The following is an 18,781-nucleotide window of genomic DNA, read 5'->3' as shown; positions in this document are numbered from 1 at the left end:
ATGCTGCCCTGAGCCCCCTTTCCTGCGGGTGCAGACCTCACTGCCGCGCATTACCAGGCTATTTCCAAAACCCCCTGGGTCCTCCTGGCCTGGCAAACACACCCTGAGCACCAAATCCATCCCATTTCCCCAAATCCCTGTTTATTTCCCCCATTTCCCCTCCTCGCACACAGTTGTGTGCTGGTTTCCCATCGGCACGCTGCTCACAGCTGCTGGAAGCATCTCAGTGCCACTCTTTAGTTTCAGGGGGCCACTGCAGCACTGTTTTGCTTTAAAGACCAAGTGGTCACTCCACAGGTGAACCCAGCCTGGGGGGGTTTCTGGCATGGCCTCACCGAGCAGGGAATTGCCCAAAGTTCCAGGGATTCAAGCAAGAAGGAGCAGCCCAGGTTGTTTGCAGCTCTCTGGTTACAGCCATTCACTGCTGCTGCAGAATAAATAACGAGGGATATTAATAACAACGAGCCTCTGCCCGGGACAGAAACCAAATTCCTCGCCAGGCCCACAGCAAAGGGGAGAAGCCCAAGTGTGGCCATGGGCAGGGCTGGGGTTGCTGCAGACATAGGGTACCCTGGCACTTCCAGGTGCAGGGGAACACCGATTTGGGTCAAAGAGATGATCAGGGTCTGCACACACACCCCTGTCTGGGTGCAAGGCACTCAGGTGAAGGAGATCCATCACCATTCCCGAGCTGGGGACCTGGAGCCAGGCTCAGCGCCGGTGCAAGAGGGGCAATGCCAGCTCTTTGTGCAGGCGTTTTTAAGCAGGTCAGGCTCTCACAGGGTGGTTTTTCCCCCTTCTTTGCTTTCATTTTTTAATCATCCCGAAGGGACAGTGCTTTGATTGTTCTTTGGGCAGGGGAATTTGCAGGGGATTTGAAAAATCCAAGTGAAAATTACTAAAACCAGTGCCATGAGCCTGGCTCTGTTGATCTGCTCCTTTTCGCACAGCAGACCTTCCCGGCTGAAGCAGTTTTGCACATGCAGGCATTGATGCTCCCAAGTTTCACAGTTTTAAAGGTGATTTTCTTTTCATTAATAAAAACTTGCCTGAAACCCAGATCCAGCTTCAGGCAGTTTAAAGTTCAGTTCCTAACTCCAGATTTCACGTCAGGATAGTCGAAAGCACCTAAATTGGAGTTTCCATTCAATCTTGGGATTGGAGTTTCTGCAGGAGTTTGGGGAAAAGTCTCAGCGCTGAGAGGAGATCTGGATTTCCTTGTATCCACCAAGAAACTCCCCATGAGATCCCCAGTGCATGCTTTGGAAAACCTTGCCCCTGACACAATGGGGTTTCAGGGTACTTACCTGGAGAGCTGATCCCAGCTCCTGCTCCAGACCGACCTAAACCCCTTCCAAACCAAATCACAGGAATGCAGAATAAAGCTCTATCACTGCACACCAACCCCGCCGTCTGCTTAAACCCCAGGGAGAGCGCCCTGGGCTGCTCACCAGCTCCCAAACCTCCCCCGGTGCTCAGCGGGCAGCACTTCCACACCAGCCTCCCATGGTGCTGGAGTACAAAAATACACCAAATATCCCAACACCACCCAGCCGGGCCTGGGAGGCCACAGGGATGGAGCCCCCACCGCCAGTGCCTACAGTCGGGGACCGGAGGCTTTTTTTAGTGCGTGTGTATGGGGCTTAACCCGGCGGGGTTGCAGCGAAAGGGAAGAGCATCATGCTTTGCCCATGGGTGCTGGAGCCGGTGGGTGGCACAGCCCCTACGGAGATCCGAATCCCCCCTCAGCCTCAAACAGCGCTGCCCGCTCCGCCGGGGGCGTTCAGCACCGAGGGGTACCCGCGCCCCCCGCACGGCCCCACCAGGAGCATCCCTGAAGCATCCCCGGCTGAAGGGGAGGGGGGGGGGGGTCGGGGTCTCCTCCATCATCCCCCCCCCCCCTCCCGGGGGGGATCCTCCGCCTGCCCCGGGGCTCGGGGCGGGGGAGCAGCCGTCGCCCGCCCGCCACAGCCCTTTGAACGGACCTATCGGTCCCGGCCCCGCCGCCGCCCGCCCCCGGCCGTGATGCAGCCGGGCTCCTCCTCCCCCCCGCTCCGCAAGGGCTGGAAGCTCCCCTTAGCCTGGTTGCCCTTATTTAATTTCGAGTGTGATTTTGCTATTTTTAGCAGCTGGATCCTCTCCAGTAAGGCTGGGAGCTCGCTCCTTTCCCCCCCCCCCCCTTTCTCCCCCTTTCTCGCCCCCCCCCCTCCTTTTCCCTATTTTCCTTTTTTTTTTTTTTCCTCGTTCCTGCAAATGATTTTGATCCAGCTTCCTTCCTCCTGGAGCATTCCCCCCCCCTTTATTATTTATATAAATAAGAGGGGGGCCTGGCTGAGCCGTGGATGCGTGTGTGAGTCGCAGCCTCTCTCTCTGCCTTCTCCTTTCAGATCCGCATTTGCGAGCAGCAGCAGCCGCCGCCGGGAAGGGAGGGGGGGGTGTGTGTGTTTAATTCTCTTCACAACACAAGACACGCCAGGACAAAAAAAAAAAAAAAATAACACCCCAAAAACACCAACCCGCCCCCCAAAAACCCACCCCAAGCAGCCGGCTCCGGGATCAAGCTGACTGTGAGTGCCGGCCTTCCTCTTTCCTTTCTGCTCCGGGTGGGGGGGGGGGGGGGTGCGGGGAGGGCCGGGGGGTGGTTGGGAGGGGAAAGGGGGAGAGCCGGGTTCTGCTCGCTCCCCCCCCCCCCCCTTTCCCCTCCGCATGCTGTGCACGATCGCCCTCGGTTTGCTTGGTATGTGCAAGGACGCGTGTGTGTGCGTGCGGCGGCCCGGCTCCGCAATGCCTCTTGCTATTATTATTGTTATTAATTATCGGTATTAATAGTGCGATGCACCTGGCGGGGGGGACGGGGGGGACAGGGCTCCCCTGCGCTCCGGTACTTTGGTTCCACTTGCGCGGTGCCGGTGATGCGCGGCCGCGGCCCCCGCCCGGACTCGCAGCGTGCGCGGGGCCGTGCAAGGTGCGCGGGGCCGCGGCCGGTGCGTGGCGAGGGATCGGGAGCGTGCGTGGGGCCGGGCGGACGGGGACACACACGGACACACACACGCGTGAGGGTCGGTGCGAAGTTGCGGTGCTGGGGGCTCACCCCCAATCCCGGGACCTTGGGGCCGCGCACCCCGCACCCAGCCCTCTTTGGCCGGTGGGGGGGGGGGGGGGGGGGAGGCGGTGGAATGTGACCTAGGGCTGGCTCCACCCGGGGCTTTATTATACCCCGCAGGACAGGGGCTTCACAAAGCGTGTGATGGTGCCCTTCCTGCCTCTTTTCTTTCTCCCCCATCTCCCTCCTTCCTTTCTTTTATCACTTCCTTTTATTATGCATGCCCAGGAAGGAAGGGGGGGGTGGGGGGGTGACTTTCCTTAATAGCAGGCCTGGGGGGGGGGCTTCAAAGCAGCCCCATGGAGGGTTTGTCTAATGAGGAGCCGCGCACATCCCTTCCCAGCCCTCGCACCCCTGCCGAACAGGCTCTTCAACTTCTGCTCTACTATTCCTTCCCCTCCTCCCTCTCCCGTCCTCCCTCTGCCAGGAGGTGCGGCCGGGATCCTTCTCCAGCTGCAATCGGGCTGGATTTCCTGGGCGTGAAGAGGTTTCTGCTTTTTTCCCTGTAAGATCTAAGCCACCGCCTGTCTCCTGCCTCTCCTGGGCTGGTTTGTTTAATCTAAGAGTAGGTGGCAGGAGCAGGAGCGGGGGATTTATGGGTTTATTTGCACAGAGCAGCGTAAGCCAGCGCGGGCGGGCTGGGGGAGGCAGGAGCAGGCCCAGGGGCAGCGGGGAGCATCGCTCCGAGGGACCAGGTTGGCTCTTTTGCAACCCAAACCATGCTTGTGCAAGAGGTGGCTGCTGAGGACGGCCCAGCTCCTGTCTTGGAGCACACAGTGGGGCTGAGGAATGAGTTCAGTGGTTCCCCATCCATAGGGATGGAGAGGGGAGGAGTTTTTCTTCCCCCAGCTCCATCGATCCGGAGGCAGATGTAGCCCCTCCACCTCCAAACCCTGCACAGATTTATCCCTCCCGGCCTCGAGGAGCCTGGCAGCCCCCTGCCCTCCTCTCCAACTGATTCCTCCCTGCGTGGAAAGGTTTCTCTCTCAGCTGCTTCCTTTCCTCCATGGCAACACCGCTGCTCCCTCCCTCCTTCCCTCCCTCCCATAGGGCTTCGATGCACACGAGCGGGGCTGGAACTGCTTCCCGCGCTGTGTCCGGCACCATCCGCAGGCTCAGGATGCACCCAGGGCCAGGCAGGTGCTACCGAGCTGGGGCCACCCTCGGGTGCTGGCTGGGAAGGTGCTGGGGTGGGAGTGGGGAGCATCCCCCAGCTCCATCCTCCTCCTCATCTCCCTTTACTGAAGCAGGGCAAGGAGCTGATTTCAGCCCTGGAGCCCATGGGGGCAGCTTGGAGGTGGCACATCCTTGGGTGCGCACATCCTTTCCCCAGCACCAACTGTGGCAGCAGGCTCCGGCTCTGGGACCATTCCCAGTGGGAAAGGTCCCCTCAGCATCCCCGTCTGGAGCCGCTGCGTGGGGCCGTGTCTGTCCCAGCACGGCGCGGTGGGGGCTGTACCGGGCCCATCTGTTTCCAGCTTCGGGAGAGGGTACGGCGCAGCTCGGAAGCTGTGTTTCCTCTGACAAAGATTGACTTAAAAAGAGACAAACCCGTCCCAGCCCCTGCTCAAACGGCGTTTTTCTGCCCTAAATCGAAACCATCCTTCTCTTTCTTTTCTTGTCTAAGAGACCCCTCGAAGGGCTCCGGGCTGCTCTGAGTAATGCTTTCGGGGTGTTTACACGGCAGCGTGGTTTCTGTCTCTCTGTTGTTGTTGTTTTGCACTCGTGAGTCACTTCCAGAGGGGAGCAGGAGCTGACGCGTGGTTTCTAACACGGTCTGAGCCTGGCTCCTGGCACTGCACATCCCACCCGCGCCCGGTCCCAGCCATCCCCATGAGGCTCAGCATCCCCTGGGATGAGGAGGGGTCAGCACCCCCGCAGCCCTGTTCTCTCCGGTAGCGCTGTCCCAAGCTGCTCTAATGCTGCCCAAATTGAAACCAGTTGCTCAGAAGCAGGGGTTATTAACCCTGTAGGCAGAGATAGGGACAGTGCCTCCGTCTTTGCATGCAGAGCATCCCCGGGGAGAGGGGGATCAGGGAGGTCGCTCCATCCGTCCCACTGCAAAGCTGTGATTGTTCTCCCAGGTAGCTCCAAGCCCCATGCTTATGGGCAGCGAGGTGGGGCTGTTTCCATTGGGAATCATCACATCACCACCCCCCAGGCAGGTGCCCCCCTCCCTGCATGGCCACAGTCTCCCAACCAAGGAGCAGAGTGGGTGCCCTGTACTCAGGATCACCATTAAGAACCAGGGCTGTGGTAGCAATCCTGCTCCCTTCCAGCCTCGAGCCCATTCTCCTGGCTCCTGCGCTGGGAGCTGGGTGTGGATCTGGCCCCACGGCTCTGGAAGAGCAGGTTTTCCCTATGCCCCTGGGGAAGCGCTGAAGTGGAGGAGGGAAGATGGAGCCTTTCCCTCTGTGGGATTTCCCTATGAGCAAGGAAAGACATCCAGCCCTTTGGAACATTCACGGGGAAGGGGCCCAGTGTCCCTTGGACAAGGGACCGGTTTGGGGGAACCTTGTCCTTAAACCCATCTGGAGGGCAGGAGCGGGATGGGGGTGCAGTGGGGCTGGATGGGGGGAGCAGGGCTGTGGGAGCCATGTGGGGCCCTGTGCCACCATTCACCTTGTTCCAACTTGCCAGTGCTCCAGATTAAATCCGGAGCCACTTTCCTCCTTTCCAGAAAGCAAATGGGCTCTGCAGGAATGGGCAGAGCTGCTGCTCCCCAAATGCTTGCTGGGGACCCTGGGAGCTGCCATAGCACTGGGGCACTGACTGATGCAGCGAGTGTTGTGCCATGGGATGCACAGCAGGGACCAAAGGCCTGTTTGCAGGAGGGACATGGGCGCAGTCGGGGTGGCTTTGCAGCGGCAGGAGGGATGGTCTTTGCCTGCTTTGTGTTTCTGGGGCACAAAAGTCCTGCACCCCAGAGTGTGGTACTGCTGAATGGGTTCAAAAATACAGGTGGGGTCCCTTCTAGGCATAGCTTTTAGTGATGCTTTTGGTTTCTCCACCACGGGCTGGTCCATGCAGGGAGAGGAGGAGGATGCAGGCAAGCCTCTGGGAAGGGATGGGTTAAGGTAGAAGCTGCTCATTTCAGCTGCATGATAATTCTGAGGCATTATTAGAGGGGGGACCCTGGTCCTTGTCACCCCCTGTCTGTGCTGATACCCCACTGCCATCCCCGTCCCTACAGGGGGACCAGGAGGTGGCTGTGGGGGGCCGAGCATCCTTACCTGGGAGGTAGCAGGGACAGGGCATGTCCATGACTCCATGGGAGGCTCCGGCTGCCCCACTCATCCCTCTGTGCCCCCATTGCCTGCCTGCTCCGGGGTGAGGGTGGAAGGAACGGCGTGGTCCAGCGTGGCCAAACCATCACTGACCAAGCTTCTTCCCTCTCCTGCTCCTCACTGCTGCTGGAAGGACCATGAGTGAATCCAGCGCCAAATCCAGCCAGCCCCTGGCCTCCAAGGGGGAGAAGGACGTGTCGGAGAAGAGGGGCCGGGGGCGGCCCAGGAAGAAGCCGCAGGTACGTGGGGTTCCCCGGGAGGTGACGATGGACCCCAATGGGCAGCTCTGCCCATAGCGATGCCCTCGGGGCCGGGCACCCCCATGTTACAGGGCAGCAATAAACATCCCCCACTTGCACCCCCAGCAGCATCCCCCGGGTAGGGATGGGGATGCCTGCAATGAGCCCCCCCCACCTCCCTTTTGGCAGTTCCTCCTGCTGCTCAGAACCCTCCCAAAGGGCTTCACACCCCTTTAGCTCTGTAACACCCCATTGCTCCTGGCCAGGGAAGGGCTTGAGGCCTCCCCTTGCTCCACCCCAGCCTGAACCTGCCTTTGCAGACGAGCTAATTAAAGCCCCATTAGCAAAAGCTGCTCAGAGGGATAAGATGCTGCTGGAACCTTTACAGTGCCAACTCCTCCTCCAGTCCCCTCCCAGAGGCAGGGGGGGGCTTGGGGCACGTTTTCCTGACTGGCAGCTTCCCTTTGCCAGGCGGCAGCAGCATCAGCACCAAGCTGGGGTCCGGGGCTGAGGAACCAGCCGGGACCATGGGCTAAGCCACGCTGCCAATGCCGGGTGGGATGGGTCATGTACGAGCCCGGGTGAAGGACACGCAGCAGCCTGAGCGCCGATCCCGGTGCAATCAGTGCTCCCAGTACCACGTGCAAGAGCATCTCTGCTGTGGAGAACGGGGCTCCCAGCCCGGAGCATCCCAAGGTGTATCCCAGGGTATCCTGGTGCACCGGGAGCCACTCGGGGCACGCATCCCTGCCCGGGGGTCCCCATCCGCAGTGACCCCCCTCTGCTCTCCCTCCAGCAGGAGCCCAGTGAGGCCCCGACCCCCAAGAGACCCCGCGGACGGCCAAAGGGCAGTAAAAACAAGGCCACCCCGAAAGGCAGGGTAGGTGCTGGGGATGGGGGATGCTCCGGCCAAGCTCCGTTTTGAGCTCAATTACAAACAATTTGGGGCAGATCTATCGCTGGGTGTGTGTGTGTTGGGGGGGGGAGGGTTGGCTCTGACCCCCAGGGAAGGGGGGGGGGGCAGGAACCGTGGGTGTCAGGATGAGGACAGCAGCGAGGAACCTGTTTGTAAACCAGGCGACTCACATCCTGCGCCCACCCCGTGAGTCATGGTGGTGGTGGTGGGGGGGGTCCTGCCTGCGGGCCGGGACGTGCCATTGGGGTGATGAATCTGGCAGTCACTGGGTGGGAGGAGGAAGGGGACCCGCACCCTTCCTCCCCCCTCCAGCAGCATCCTGGGGATGAGGGACCAGCCCCAGCTTGACCAAAACGTCTCTTTTTGCCCCCGATTTGCTCAGAAAGCTGCAGTCACACCAGGGAGAAAACCTCGAGGACGACCCAAAAAGTCGGTGAGTGGGGTTTTCCCTTCCTCCTCCATGCTGGCCCTTTGTGTGTGCAGCAGCATCCACCCACCCCGTGCATTATGGTCACCTCTTTGTGCTTTCCTCTCTTAATTTCACCCTCCCCTCCCCTCAGTTTACAGCCCCATGGGATGTAGCACGCACCCACAACTGCCACCCAGATAGCTGGGAGCAGGTTTCATCTCCCTTCCCCACGTGCACATCCTATTGTCCCCAACCCTGTGCCACATCCCCATGGAGAACTGGGACACCCAGCAGCATCCTCGTTGTGAGGCTGCTCTGCCCCACGCGAGGTTTTGCCCCTTTTCCCACTTTGATTCCTTGTGGAAGGCAAAGGGGCTGACACCAACCGGGGTTGGTTGCATCCTGGGGTCTCCTGGCCCGGTGGCACAGAACCAGGGACAGTTTTGGGGCCCCCAGGGTGGGCCCGAGCCCATCCCATGCCCAGGACACCGTGTGCTGCTGCTCCATGAAGGCAGTGGGGCCGGCGCTGACTCATGCTCACACTCACCCTTACTCAGCACCACGTGCAGATGCTCATGGCCACCCCGGGGGGCACTTGGGGATGGGGCAGCATCACATCGGGATATGGGGCTCCCTCCTTGCACTGAGCCCACCCGGGGGGTTGGTTCTTACCTGGGGTTTAACCTGCAGTGGTCAGACCTGGAGCAAAGCAAAGGGCAGCGCCCCGGGTCAGGGGGATGCTGGTGCCTCCTTCTTTACACAAGGGATGCGATGCATCCATGGATGACGGGGGGTGCCTGCAGCCCCTGGCCACCCCCTGCCCTCCCCGACCGCTCTCCCTCACCTCACAGCAGCAGGATGAAGAGGAGGTGAACATTTCCCAGGAGTCATCCGAGGAGGAGCAGTGAAGCCTCCGGAACCGGCGCTACCTCATTGCCTGATCGATGGTCCCGTGTCCCCGGGGGGACAGGGATGGGGAGAAACCCACGGCGCGGCCCTGGCTTTGTCCTCCTCCCTGCTCCGCTCCCTCCTCACCCTCACACAACGGCAGCACTGGAAAATGGCCCAACCTGGGTGACCCCCACAGCCCCCTGCCCGTGGGGGGGGGAGCACCTGTCCCAGTTCCCCTCTCTCCCCAGTGCTGGGTTATGGGGCAGCCCCACCGGCAAAGGGGGTGACTGGCAGAGAGCTGGGGCTGGGACCCCTTGCCTTTGCTGCCCCTCAATGCAGCGATCTCACCCATCCAAAGCGGGCGCTGGGCTTTGCCCCGGGGACCCTGCAGGGAAGGGATGAGGGGGTCAGCGAAGGCGAGACCCCCACATGGATCAGACCTTAGCCCCGGCCCGCTGCTACCCCAGGCAAACCTCCCCTTGTGCCCCCCCCCAAGTCCTGGGCAACTGCTCCGTGTGTGTGGGAGCAGCACCCACAGCGATGCCGGGGCTCGGTGCCCATCCCCGGGGGTCCCAAGTGGGGCCAGCTCAGGGCAGCCCCTTCCCCCTCGGTTCTGCTATAAACAGAGAATTGTTTTTTAGTACTTGTTTTGGGGTTTTCCTTTCATTCACAACTACCTCTGGATATTTAAGTTCCTCTCTGCACTCACACACGTGCTGCTGCTGTGGCGGGGCATCGCTGGCTCCGTGGTTCCTTTCTCGCTGGGGGCCGGGGGGTGTTTTTGGTTTGGTTTTTCCCTTCCCCTTTGGTTTTTTTTTCGTTGGTTTTCATTAATTGCTGATTTTACAGCCGAGGTTTTTGTTCTGCTGCTCCCCGGGCCAGTGGCTGCGGTGGGATGGGGACTGGGATGCTCTCCCTCCGCACCGCTCCCTGCACAGTGGCTGCAGCGGGACCGGAGGTCGGCGCTGGGCGGCCCCGGTGGGGGACAATTGGGGTTCGGTTGGTTTGGTCTTTTCCTTTTGGGTTCACTGTTAACGACCTTTTGGGTTCCTCTTTGCAGTTACTTGAATAAAACATTTTATGGACGTTTGCCGCCTCTGCCCTGGTCCATGCACACAGGCACGAGCGGATGCTCCGCAAGGAACCTTCTCCACAGGACCCTGATGGTGCCATCCTCCAAGGGATGGATGGGAGCTGCCAACGGGAACAGAAACAGGCAAAGCCCTGCCGCCCGCCCACCCCAAGAACTCCCATCCTCAGCACCTTTACACAACCAAGCCGAGTCATGATGCTGCTATGGTGGGGACACGATGCTGACCCCCAGGCTGGCCTGTGGCCTGCTGAAACCCTCCCTGCCCTATGCAGGAGGCTCTGGCCAAGTGCAGAGAAACACCTTTATTGGCTCCAGCACCGCTGCCCCACAGGCATCGTGCCCCCCGCACCCTGCAAAGGCCCACATCCGGATGCTCCCGCACCGAGTACCAGCCCCGGCCGCCCCACTGAGGACGTTCTAAGGGGCTGGCAGGGCAGCTCAAGCAAAGAAATCAGCAGAACTTGGTGCCAAGGTGGGAGATCACCCGTTAGCATCAGCACCCATGGCCTGGGATCGCCCCCAGCAGTGCCACGCTACTCCGGGTGCATCCTGCCCTTCCCGGCAGGCAGCGGTGCCGGTGTGGATGCATTCATCCCTTGGCTCCTGTGGGCAGGATTCAGTCCCAGCTCTGCAGCAGGATCAGGCCTTCCAGTCCCCGCGCAGGGGCCGGAGGGGCGCAGCCCCCCCCCAGCCGGGCACCACCTGCAACACACAGTGCTATGGGGGGGGGGGGACGGCCCCAGCCCCGACCCAGAGGGGCAAAGCAACCCCAGACTATGTCGGGATGGGTTGGAGGAGCCACCACAGCCCATGCCTCCCGCATGGATGATGCCCAACCCCTCGCTTAGCTCCCAGAGATGCTCCCGCAGGGCAGGCTGGCATCGTGGGCTCCCACCCGGGCCCCAAAACACCCGCGGCGCTGCTCAACGCTGCTTCCCCATGTAAAGGATGAGCACGGCACGCAGCCAAACCCAACCCCTGCAGCCCCGAACCACCGGAGCGGCTCAACCCACCCGGGCATCCTCCGCCTGCACCAGCAGCTCCTGCTCCGACTCCTGCAGCTCCTCGGCCGGGTCGTAGCTGTACATGGGCAGCAGGCGGTGCCGCAACCGATCGAACCTGCCCGGGGCGCGGCGGCTCAGCAGGGTCCGGTCCCACGGGGCATCATCCCCCACCCGTAAACCCGCACCCCGCCGCTCACCTCCGCTTCTTCTGGATGTACATCACCTGCGGGGAAAGGCGTCAGCGGGCCCCGGACCCACCCCGCCGCCCTCCATCCCTACCCCGACCCCCGCTCACCGCGGCCAGGACGGCGCCGAGGAGGGTGACGAGGACGAAGGGTCCCAGGACGTAGCCCACCAGCGAGTCCCCCGCCGCGCCCGGGGCCGTGGGGGCCGTGGCGTTGCTCATAGCCCAGCGCCGGCTCCTGCGCGCATCGGGACACCCGCGTCCGGCCCCACGGCGGCGGGAGGGGGGGGAACGGACGGGACACGGGGGACACAACGGGGACGACTGCGGGTGGGGGTCAGCGTTAACGACCCCCGGGACACGAGGAGCCCCGCGCGATGGGGGGATGGGGGGAGGGGGGAAACGGGGGACACGCAACGACCTCTGCCCCCCTCCCCCCCCTCCCCACCGCATCCCCGCCCCACCTGCGCGCGCCGCGCACCCCCCGCGCCCGGAACCCACGCGGAGGCGCGGGACGGGGGGGGGGGGCGGGGCAATGGGCGGGGCCCTTGGGGCGGGGCTGGGGGGGGGGAGGGGGGGAGGCAGTGGCAGAGCGCGGCCGGGAGGGGGCAGCAGAGACCGGGCTGGGGGGGGGGGGGGGAGGAGGAGGAAAAGGGAGAAACGAGGGAGGAAAAGAGGAAAGAAAAGGGGAAAATGGGAAAACTGCAAACGGGGGAAAGAAGGAAAACACAAAACGGGGAAAAGGCTCTTGGGGGGGGGGGGGAAGCAACGGGTGTGCGGATGGATGCAGGGTGGAGGGATGAGGGGATGGGAGGTGCAGAGGGGGCGGGAGGCGCGCAGATGATGATGGATGGATGGAGCTACAGGCAGAGGGAGAGGAGCCGGGGCCGTGGCGGTGCCGGCGGTGTCACCCATGGCGGTGGCAGCACCCAGCCCTGATCCCGGCCGTGGGGCTAATCCGCTTTGCCCGCGCTGGGACCAGATGGCCCCACTAAGTGGGTCAGCCCCCGGGAGCGGGAGGCACTGGGGAGCAGGGAGCCACGGTTTGCTTCCTAAGAGCTAAGAACAGTGAGGTGGAAGAGAGGAGCCGGGGAAAGGCAGAGCTGGGGGGCCTGGTCCCTTTGTCCATGCTGACCCTCCCTGCCTTATGCAGTCTTCCCAAACCAGCCACAGCCGCAGCGGCCCCTGGTCCCCAACCCCATTGGTGCACAAGAGCATCACACCTGAGCGGGGCATTGCGGGATGCTCGTGCTGCATCCGTCTCTTCCCGGCTAAAATAAACCCAACCACTTCTAGGAAAGTCCTTGGAGAGCGCGAGGGAGCAGACCGGGGCTCACACAACCCTTCCCCATGGCCACAGCATCTTCAAGTCCTGGGTGGTTCTTTTCTTTCCCCATCCATCGCTGCCCAGGGCATCCAGATGGGGATAAAGGGGGAGCTGAGGGATGCTCATCCCTAGGGAAACCTCCCCAGGGACGCTGAGGTCAATGGCATAACCTGGCCTGGAGATGTGACACCTTTGTGACTGGGGTGGAAGGTGGGTTTTTAGCAGACAATGAGCTAGAATAGTGACACCGGGTATTTCTGCTCCAGAACTTGCAGTGAGAGACACCAGCCCCTTCTCAGACCCCAACAGATAACTGGGGACAGCTTTGCTGAGCACTAAGCTCCATTTAAGCAGCTAAGAGCAAGCAACCGGATTTCCAGCCTGCGCATCGCTCCCGTGCTCACCCAGCCAGAGGTACCAGGGCAGGGGAAGCGCCAGCCCCGGGCCCACCAGAGGTTAACCTTGCCTTTGGCTCCATGCTGCAAATGTGAGGACATCAAGCACGAGCCAGGGGTAATAATGCAGGGCAGGAGGAGCCCGGTTGCGTTCACATCCCATAGGGAATGTGCAAATGAAGGTTAAGAGATGCATCTGCCAAACCACTTTGCAGATAAGCACCAGAGTTCCTATGGCACACTTACCCAAGCAGGCAGGGAGGGCATGAGACCCCTGAAGGGTCTGCGATACCCTTTGGGAAAGCAATCAGACAGTGGCAGAGCATTTGTGCCCCACGCATTTTGCGTGCACGCGCATGGAGCCATCACCCTCGCTGTCCCCTTGCAGCGCTCAGCCCAGCTCATATGGTGCCAGTGGGCACTTGGCCTCTCGGAAAGGACTTTGTGAGATAGACGTGAGCAGACTTGGAGCCAGGACCACTCCAGCTCCACGAGGCCCTTGGTCAGGACTAGAAACATCCAAACAAGACTAAATGCCTTAAAACTCACGTCGAGCTCGGTGCAGGGTGCCCTCCCTGCTCAGATGAACCCACCTCAGCTTCAGGCTGTTGGTGGCATCCCTCCGGGTTTTCTTTCCCATCCCAAGCCCCGTTCTCCTTTAGTGCCCGATGTCCAAGTTCACACCTGTGGGTAACAGCACCGGGAGGAAGAGAGACCACGCGGCGAGCCGAGCTGTGTGTGAAACACTGGCACCTTTATTGGTTGGCACTGGGTTACAGCCTGCGCTTGTCAAACCTGCACCCTCCAAGCTTCAGTTTCCACTTCCTTAAGTCTCTTAAAGACAGCGACGACCTCTCCTCCCTCACACACACAGACACAGGCACCCTGGGAAAGGAACCAGCCTGCAGCCATCGACAGCTTGGAACGCACCAAGGCCTCACTGCAGAAGAGGGATGGAGGGTTTGTACCGACAGCAGAGCTGAGTGTGGAGTGGGCACTGAGGAGACACTATGGGGTCCAAAGTACATAGGTATAGCTACCCCTGCCAGCCAAGACTAACCAGGAGCAAGAGTGCACCTGCGCTATTCATAAGCTCCAACTAAGACCTGAGCCTCGAGGCAAACAAAACGTTGCTTTTTACTGAATGCATTTGACTTTGATCCATGTTCCATAAAGGAGAACAAGTCCAAGTCAGTAAGAGAGAGAAGCACCAGCTGAAACGCTACATTTCCAAAGAGCTCTTGCAGTTGTAAAGTGTTTTTGCAAACCATTTCAAACAACCACGTGTTAACGTCACCAGATCCGAAACACAAAGCACTCGAGTGAGGAACGGAAGTCTGCAGCCAGAAGAATAAAGGCAAACAGATTATGGGGAATTACAAGTCCAAAACCATCCAGAATTCACAGAGAACCAAGCATTTAACTTACACCTCACTGAGAATCTCAGCCTTCTTCTATTCTAATAAACTAGCAAGTCTGGTCTCTACATCAGTTTTCCTCCTCGGAACTGATGCTTCCATGTGAAAGCCGGGCAGCAGCAGCAGCAGCACAGGAGCCCACACTGAGTTATCCCAACCACACAGGAGCAGGGAATGCTAGAAGATCACTGTCTACCTCTGCTGCTGCCACCAGGCCTGGGCACTGAATGACTTGGAAAAGTATCTGCGAGGCTTTAAGACACCAACCTTTTCCCTAAGGATCGCTCCCACCGGCGCTCCATGCATGAGGCCAGCACAGGTCAGTACCTGGATTGGTACCAAAGTCTTACCCTTGGTTGTGAAGCTGCGTTGGAACCAGCTCAGACATGAAGAGATGGTCACAGCCCCACAGCTTCCATCTCGAGGTCTCTCGATTCCATAAAGGATGGAGAAGGCACAGCAGAGGCATCCACACCGCTGCCATCAGGGTGATCATTTATCCCACTGCTCCAACCAGCACCGGGAATGCTGCCAGGGACAGTGGGTCTGGGAAGGCCGAGCAGGAAACACAAAGTGATTGCTCCAGGTCTTCTGATGTAATAAATATCAAATAGGACACACAGAGGTTCAGCAAATGCTCTTGGACCTCCCGGGGTTCATTTCTGAGGCAATTCTAGAGCCAATTTCTCAATAATAACTTCAAAATTCTCACTTTCCCACGAAAAAGGAAAAAAAAAAAAAAGGAAAAATCCGTATCAAGTAACACCAAAAAGAGGTTTTATAAATCTCCTAAACACATCTTCAATCCAGTTTTCTCTTTCACTCACCTACACCTCTCTCATGTACAGACCTCATGACACTACACCCAGTAAACCACTACACGTATCTACGCACCACCTTCCACCACTGAAGCCAAAAGCCCTGTCTTCATTCTAACACTAAGAAAAGTGAGGCTCACATATATATATATATATGTATGTTATAGTATCTAACTCTGAGACAAGGTGAGATACACCAGGAGCAAGGTCACCTGCATCCCCAGGCTGTGGTGCAGCCACTAGATGATGCTATCTTATTGAGCAGAACATGGCCGGGAGGGAAGGCAGAGGCATTTAAAGGCAGGGTACCAAGTTGTCCAGCATCTTTGTAAGATAAAAGCTCTTCACACCAATAAACGACTGCAACAACTTCATTTCTTGATGCAAGTTTGGCTGAAGTGCCTGATGCATTTCAAGGAGCCAGCACCAGCTGTAGCTTCTACCCCAGGCAAGTTAAACACCCGAACCTGTCTTTCACAAGCTGCCACTTGCACTGGATGCTTTGTGCAGGGACAAACATCGCATCTGGCTCTCCGGAAAGCACAAAACATCAATTTGGGATAAAACAGCGTTTCTGAGAACAAGCAAAGGAATCTAAGTGGTTGCAACCGGGAGAGGCAAAGATTCACCCTGCGCAGCTCCACATCAGCTGCTCCCCAGAGCACCAAGCGTGCTGCAAAACGGTGACATGTTCGCTGCATGGATAAGTTGAGGCAGAGGCTCCCAAGTCCATGCTCAATTTGAGAAGGGAGCCGAGGATTCCTGACATTCCCTACCCACATTTTCAGCCACCGAACGCTTTGTGTCGGCACAAGGGAAAAAGCAACACTAGCAGATTCCGATCCCTGTTGATTTTCCAGTTTATAGAGCTTGCTTTAAGGCACATTCAAGATGACACCGAACTAAACTGCCATCGTGCTTAAGAAGTGCACACGATGTCCAGCACCGAGTCAGAAAGCTGAACTACTGTTCCTTTCTAGCCCCCAAACTAGAACTCTTACCTTCCTCCACAGCAGTGAGACCAAAGGCCGGCATCATCATCAGAGCATTCACATCTGAAGTTTCTCATCATGTACCATAGAGAGAACCCCATTAAATCACAGCAGCCTTACTATCAAGAACCAACAGCCACTCCCAAGTACTTCCTGCAGCTTACCATACTGACCATCAGCAAGAGATGGGGGGATAAAATGGCCAGACTAACAGGCCAGATACGCTCTCCCTCTTTGATCTATGAGGCAGCTTAAAAACCCAAATCACTGAAGGGCCCCTCCGTTAAAGCCCCTACTTCTATCCCCTTGTATTGGGTTTTAATTGCAGTTCCTGGCTAATAGGGTCTATCAGTAACACCAGTGTATGACTTCAGCTCTGTTTAACAGCATTAAACATGAACAAGTGAGCTCGCCATCAGAATCCTGGGAATGATCTTTTGCTACATCTGCCCTACCCGTACTGAACAGCCTCATCCTGACCCCTTCTCTTTAACAGATTTATCTCAAGATTTCAGCTGTAAAACCCCTTAGAGGGTGCATGCCTCGTTCTGAGAGCCCAAAGTCATGAGCAGCTAACAACTACCCTATGGAATGCCCACGGCACAGCAGCCGGTGGCTGCAGTACATCCTGCACCCTCCGGCCGTCACTGCCTCGGTCCTAAAGAGCTTTCACAGCCCAAAGTTAAACGTATCTTCAATGTGACAAAGACTAACTCTCATTTTCAGCTTGCAACGTAGCCATTAATCCAAAGGAATGCTGTGCCAAATGATGGACCTGGAGAGGGAAACACCAAACACTCATTTCTTCTATGGAGTCACTGCAGTTCTGAGCTTGACTGAAGCTAACCCTCAGAGAGCAAAGCCAGGGCTGCAACAAGCAGAAACAGTGTGCCGAGCTAAAGGAGGTACGAGCTTCCCCTGGCTTTGTGACAATACCAAGTTTCTCTATCACCACTAAACTATTGTCTAGAGTTCAATAATCCAGCTTTGTGAAGCGACCGAAGCACTTCACCATTACTGAATGCCAGATTCCAGGGAAATGGGGAGAAAAACCCCTCTTCTTTCACTCTTCTCTAAGCATCTCGCAGGAAAAGGTCACCTCCTGTGCCCAGCAGTGTCTTACACAGCCAGACACCAATACCATGCACAGCCACGTGCCATACCTATTAAATACCTACTAAATACTCCCCAAACATAAAATACTCGTTAAAACAAAGGGTCTCCCATCTGAAACGTGCCTTTGAAAAGCCTCAGCATGAACAAAGTCAACTTTGAAGCCCAAACCACTTCAAGACAAAGGTTGCTGTACCTCATTTTCTGCTGCACGCGATTCCTAAGCTGACATTAACCAATGCATGGAAATCCCTGTTCCACCATCCCAAAACCTTATTTGAGAGAGAATTCCTAGAGCTCAACAGGGACAGTTTCAGCTCCACTAAGTTTAATCATACTTGGCACCCTTCTGCAGAGGGACATCACCTGCCTTTTGAGCTCCACACACCATTCCAGACCAGCAGAGAGGTTTGGGATCTGACAAACACTGCTGGAGACATTTGTATCCTGGGGGTGTCCTCCTTTCCCTCATGTTCCCAGGCTGGAGCCAACAAATGCCATGTACCCACTACCCAGCATTGGCTTAAGCCACCAGCTGATGTTTTCCTGCCACAGCAGCGATGCAGCGTGGTCTGTCAAACACTCCCAGTGACAGAGCAACAGATTTTAGGTACTTTGAGGTTTAAAAGATCATCCCAGTGAGTGCTGGTGCCTCAGCGCTGAGCACGCTTCTCCCATTAAGGTCCCAGATGGCCAGATGCAACTCCACTACATGAGGCTTTCTGATGCTGACAATACCAGAGTGGGGAGTGAATCAGTGCTGCACTGAGCAGCAGGTTTCCCTTTTCCCCCTTACTTCATCACTCATCTTGCAACCCTGAGGTGATGCTTAGGTACATAGAGAAATCCAGTCCTTGAGCGTTTCGAGGGCCAGTAATTTTCCCCCTCTTCCTCAGCTGCAGGCAGACTTGCTTCTTGATGCATTGTGAGGTGTCCTTGTACATACCATGAACACAAAAAGCAAGGGAAACGTGATCTTAGTAAAGAAATCACCCCTAAGAAGCTGCATAGGATGGTTTTTCATGAGACCCCAGGGGTCAGAGGTGTGCCCAAAGGTAATGAACAGCAGCCCCTCCAACAGAGGCTGCGCAGCATCACCACACTTGGCCTTTACCCCAGCCCAAGACAAGCATCTGAAACCTTGCAACTTGAGGGGTGACTTGGCCAAATCTGCTGCAAACTGCCTAAATAAAGCAGGGGTATTCCTCAGTTTTAGCTAAGAGCACACCAGCACCGAGATGAAAGCAATGCTGAAGGCCAAACTAAGAACACTATCCTTCAACGAGAAGCTGAGACACATTGTAATGGCTCGATGCAAGGGGTCAGGCTGGACACTACGTCGTTTGAGGTAAGAATGCCATTCTCTCCAACACTAGCTCAACATAGCACCAGTTTTAGCAATGCTGGAAGCCTCACTCTAATCCTACAGGGTTTTTAGCAGTTGGTCATGAGAGCAGCCCTAAGCAGGACCATCAGGCAGGCACCAGTCTGCCCACGAAGCCCAGAACAACTCTTCTGTCACTAAAAGGTAGTTTGATTGTCGGTCCCAAACCAATTTCACATCATGTTGGACAAAACTGCTTGAACTGCTA

General features: G+C 57.8%; 3 protein-coding genes across 7 annotated transcripts in view; 1 reads left to right on the top strand and 2 right to left on the bottom strand.

Moving 5' to 3' along the window:
- The window catches only part of LEMD2 (LEM domain nuclear envelope protein 2), a 186,098-nt gene extending 175,244 nt beyond the window's left edge, over positions 1-10,854 (bottom strand). For both annotated transcript variants that reach the window (XM_062605511.1, XM_062605512.1), the window contains exon 1: positions 10,850-10,854. The gene's annotated coding sequence lies outside the window, so the exon portion shown is untranslated. The remainder of the gene's footprint in view (positions 1-10,849) is intronic.
- On the top strand, positions 1,999-9,488 carry HMGA1 (high mobility group AT-hook 1). Of its 4 annotated transcripts, none has more exons than XM_062605587.1 (6): positions 1,999-2,143; positions 2,388-2,567; positions 6,524-6,629; positions 7,429-7,509; positions 7,928-7,978; positions 8,809-9,488. In XM_062605587.1, the coding sequence occupies exons 3-6, from the start codon at positions 6,528-6,530 to the stop codon at positions 8,860-8,862; spliced, it is 288 nt and encodes a 95-aa protein (XP_062461571.1). In that variant the 5' UTR covers positions 1,999-2,143; positions 2,388-2,567; positions 6,524-6,527; the 3' UTR covers positions 8,863-9,488. The 4 variants fall into 4 exon arrangements, with proteins under 4 accessions (XP_062461571.1, XP_062461570.1, XP_062461569.1 ...); XM_062605586.1 differs by having other exon boundaries at positions 7,426-7,509; XM_062605585.1 differs by having other exon boundaries at positions 2,000-2,143; positions 8,806-9,488.
- Positions 10,226-11,401, bottom strand: SMIM29 (small integral membrane protein 29). The gene is made up of 4 exons (XM_062605581.1): positions 11,238-11,401; positions 11,140-11,165; positions 10,952-11,057; positions 10,226-10,640 (listed from the first exon to the last, which is right to left on the bottom strand). Exons 1-4 carry the CDS (start codon positions 11,346-11,348, stop codon positions 10,578-10,580), a joined length of 306 nt encoding a protein of 101 aa, XP_062461565.1. The 5' UTR covers positions 11,349-11,401; the 3' UTR covers positions 10,226-10,577.
- Between the last annotated feature and the right edge of the window lie 7,380 nt (positions 11,402-18,781).

The sequence above is a fragment of the Pezoporus occidentalis genome, unplaced genomic scaffold, assembly GCF_034315485.1.
Source record: "Pezoporus occidentalis ecotype Australia unplaced genomic scaffold, CSIRO_AGI_Poc_V1 ctg92, whole genome shotgun sequence".
NCBI lineage: Eukaryota > Metazoa > Chordata > Aves > Psittaciformes > Psittacidae > Pezoporus > Pezoporus occidentalis.
Note: the sequence above shows the minus strand (reverse complement) of the source record. Positions and strands in the feature narration are given on the sequence as shown.

Coding starts and splice junctions, on each gene's coding strand:
- HMGA1 (XM_062605584.1), top strand. CDS start 6,528: ATGAGTGAATCCAGCGCCAAATCCAGCCAGCCCCTGGCCTCCAAGGGG. Junction 6,630..7,425: donor GGCCCAGGAAGAAGCCGCAG/GTACGTGGGGTT, acceptor CTCTCCCTCCAG/CAGGAGCCCAGTGAGGCCCC. Junction 7,510..7,927: donor AGGCCACCCCGAAAGGCAGG/GTAGGTGCTGGG, acceptor CGATTTGCTCAG/AAAGCTGCAGTCACACCAGG.
- SMIM29 (XM_062605581.1), bottom strand. CDS start 11,348: ATGAGCAACGCCACGGCCCCCACGGCCCCGGGCGCGGCGGGGGACTCG. Junction 11,166..11,237: donor TCGGCGCCGTCCTGGCCGCG/GTGAGCGGGGGT, acceptor CTTTCCCCGCAG/GTGATGTACATCCAGAAGAA. Junction 10,641..10,951: donor TGCAGGCGGAGGATGCCCGG/GTGGGTTGAGCC, acceptor TGTGTGTTGCAG/GTGGTGCCCGGCTGGGGGGG.